Source organism: Buceros rhinoceros, unplaced genomic scaffold (assembly GCF_000710305.1).
Source record: "Buceros rhinoceros silvestris isolate BGI_N320 unplaced genomic scaffold, ASM71030v1 scaffold34617, whole genome shotgun sequence".
Lineage (NCBI taxonomy): Eukaryota > Metazoa > Chordata > Aves > Bucerotiformes > Bucerotidae > Buceros > Buceros rhinoceros.
In genome coordinates, this window is record NW_010423320.1 from 2,362 (window position 1) to 4,600 (window position 2,239).

At 44.4% G+C, this 2,239-nt stretch overlaps 1 protein-coding gene across 1 annotated transcript; it reads right to left on the minus strand.

Moving 5' to 3' along the window:
• Positions 1-1,265: 1,265 nt before the first annotated feature.
• HOXA2 (homeobox A2) lies at positions 1,266-2,027 on the minus strand. The gene has a single exon (XM_010140392.1). It carries the CDS (start codon positions 1,835-1,837, stop codon positions 1,286-1,288), a length of 552 nt encoding a protein of 183 aa, XP_010138694.1. The 5' UTR covers positions 1,838-2,027; the 3' UTR covers positions 1,266-1,285.
• Positions 2,028-2,239: the final 212 nt, after the last annotated feature.

The following is a 2,239-nucleotide window of genomic DNA, read 5'->3' on the forward strand; positions in this document are numbered from 1 at the left end:
CATCTGTTGCTCGGTTTTATCCCGGAGGACGGGGCTCACTTTCCGTTTTGAGGTCCGGCAACGCCGTTAGCAGGGTGGCAGGCAATTTGGTGGAGATTTCTTAAAGCTCATCTTTGCTGCCGCCATCAGAGACTGGAGAGCCCCGAGGAAATCGTAACTTTAAAGTCAGAGTTTCCCGTTTTCGTTAGCAGTCTTTAGCTCCACAAGAACGTTGAAATAAAGTAGCTTCGGCTGCGCCCTCGCACCGTCCTTCAAGGGACCGAGTGGAGTGACTGATTATTCCACACACCACCACCACCACACAACACCACCCCCCACCACACACCCCCACACCCCCACCCCCCGCCATGGCTTTTTTTGTCTTCCCTGCGTTTCTGCCACCCTTTCGATTTTACAGGCACTAACTTCTTCCTCTCCTTCTAGGGCTCATTTCTTGGACGGCTCAGCACGTGAGAATTAACCAAGACATTTTCTCTGAGCTCTGGTAATTTTTAAGATATGCTTCCTGAAACAGCTTGCTGGCTGCTAAGCACTACTTTCTAGAAAAACACTGGGTTTTTTGTTTGTTTGTTTGTTTGTTTGTTTTAAAAGGCTTTCATGTTTTCCCTGTGACAGAGAAAGTGCTCGTTCATGCTTTTGTTACAGCTCAACATGTCCAAGCTTTGTATCCTTACAGAGATAAGATGTTGCTTTTATACATTTAAAGGAAGAGGTCTCCATCAAATCTGTGAATGGTTTTAGTTTGGTATTTTTTTTCCCTTGTGAGAACAATAAAGAATTTGAACGTGTTTTTTCTCTCTAATAAATGTCCTAAATTGGCAAAAGGAGAGAGCTCGTAGTCAGAATGCCGGATTTTGGTTATTAGTAAATATTAGGGCAGAAGGGAAGGGGTGAAATACCCGATGTGTTATCAGTCTTGAAAAGTGAGAGAGGAAGAAAGAGAAAGAAAAAAAGGAGAAAGCTCCTTGTAGTAAACAAGAATTTATTCTACCAAAAATACTTATGACAACGCATCCTAATGCAATACAAAAATAAAAAGAAAGTGAAGATACAATTCCTATATGATCACTTTCTTACAGACCTCATATATTGCTTTCATAGAAGGACCTAGAATGTGGCTAGGTTAAAATTTCATAAGAAATGGCAAAATGGCACAGCAGAGGGAGGTAATAAACAGAAAATATTGACCAGGAAAAGGGAGGGGGAAATAAAATTAAATCACGGGACAAATGAAAAAGAATATGGGGAAGAAACCAAGACCCTTGGAGAGTATGTCTTTAATTTCTCAATAATTCAGATGCTGCAAGTCAATTGTAGTGAGTGTGTCTGTAAAAAAGTCAAAACTGTCAGCAGAAATATCTACGGGACTGTCCAGAGATCCTGGCAAGCTGGGGGAAACTGCATCTGAAAGCTGTAGGCAGGAATCTGTGGAAAAAACGTTAAAGTCCTGTAAAGAAGGGACATCTAGGGCCTCAGGACTGTCATTGTTCAGGCCAGCTGCACAATTCTGGGCCATTGTTGAGAGGCAGTTTTGAGCAGTGGGTGACTGATGTTGAAAATGTTTCAGATTTTTCTCATTGCTCGTTAAAGGCGAAACGGGGAAAGTTTGGGACTCGCCATTGTGCGGATTCTGCGCCTGCTGCTGGGAGAGGGCATTCTGTTGGAAAGCGTAGCCTTCCCGCTCCAAGAGAGCGCCAGAGACGTTACTGAGGGCTTGGTCGAAGAGGGATTTCTCCTCCTCGTCGTCCTCCGCCACCTTCTCAGGGTCCTCTAGGCTCTTAAATTTCCCCTCGCCGTTTTGGTTTTCCTTGCACTGTGTCTGTCTCTTGTGCTTCATCCTCCTGTTTTGGAACCAGACTTTGACTTGTCTCTCAGTCAGATCTAGCAAGGCTGCAATCTCAACCCTTCTTGGTCTACAGAGATACTTGTTGAAATGAAATTCTTTCTCTAGCTCCAATAGCTGGGTGTTGGTGTAAGCCGTCCTCAGCCGCCTAGATCCACCGCTACCGTTATCGGGGATTTCAAGGGGGTCTGTTAAAAAGGAAGAAAAAAAAAAAAAAGAAGAAGAAAAAAAAGAAAAAGAAAAAGAGAAAGAAAAGCACCACCACCACAGGCACCCCAAAACACCACCGCCAGAACAGCGAAAGCAAAGACACAAGCACGCACATACAAAACAGATAAATGCACGGATTGAATTTCAGCTCCCGAGCACATCGCATCCCGGGGCGGGGGGGGTGGG

Bases quoted from the DNA above. Each gene is read 5' to 3' on its own strand.
- HOXA2 (XM_010140392.1), bottom strand. From the start codon at position 1,837: ATGAAGCACAAGAGACAGACACAGTGCAAGGAAAACCAAAACGGCGAG.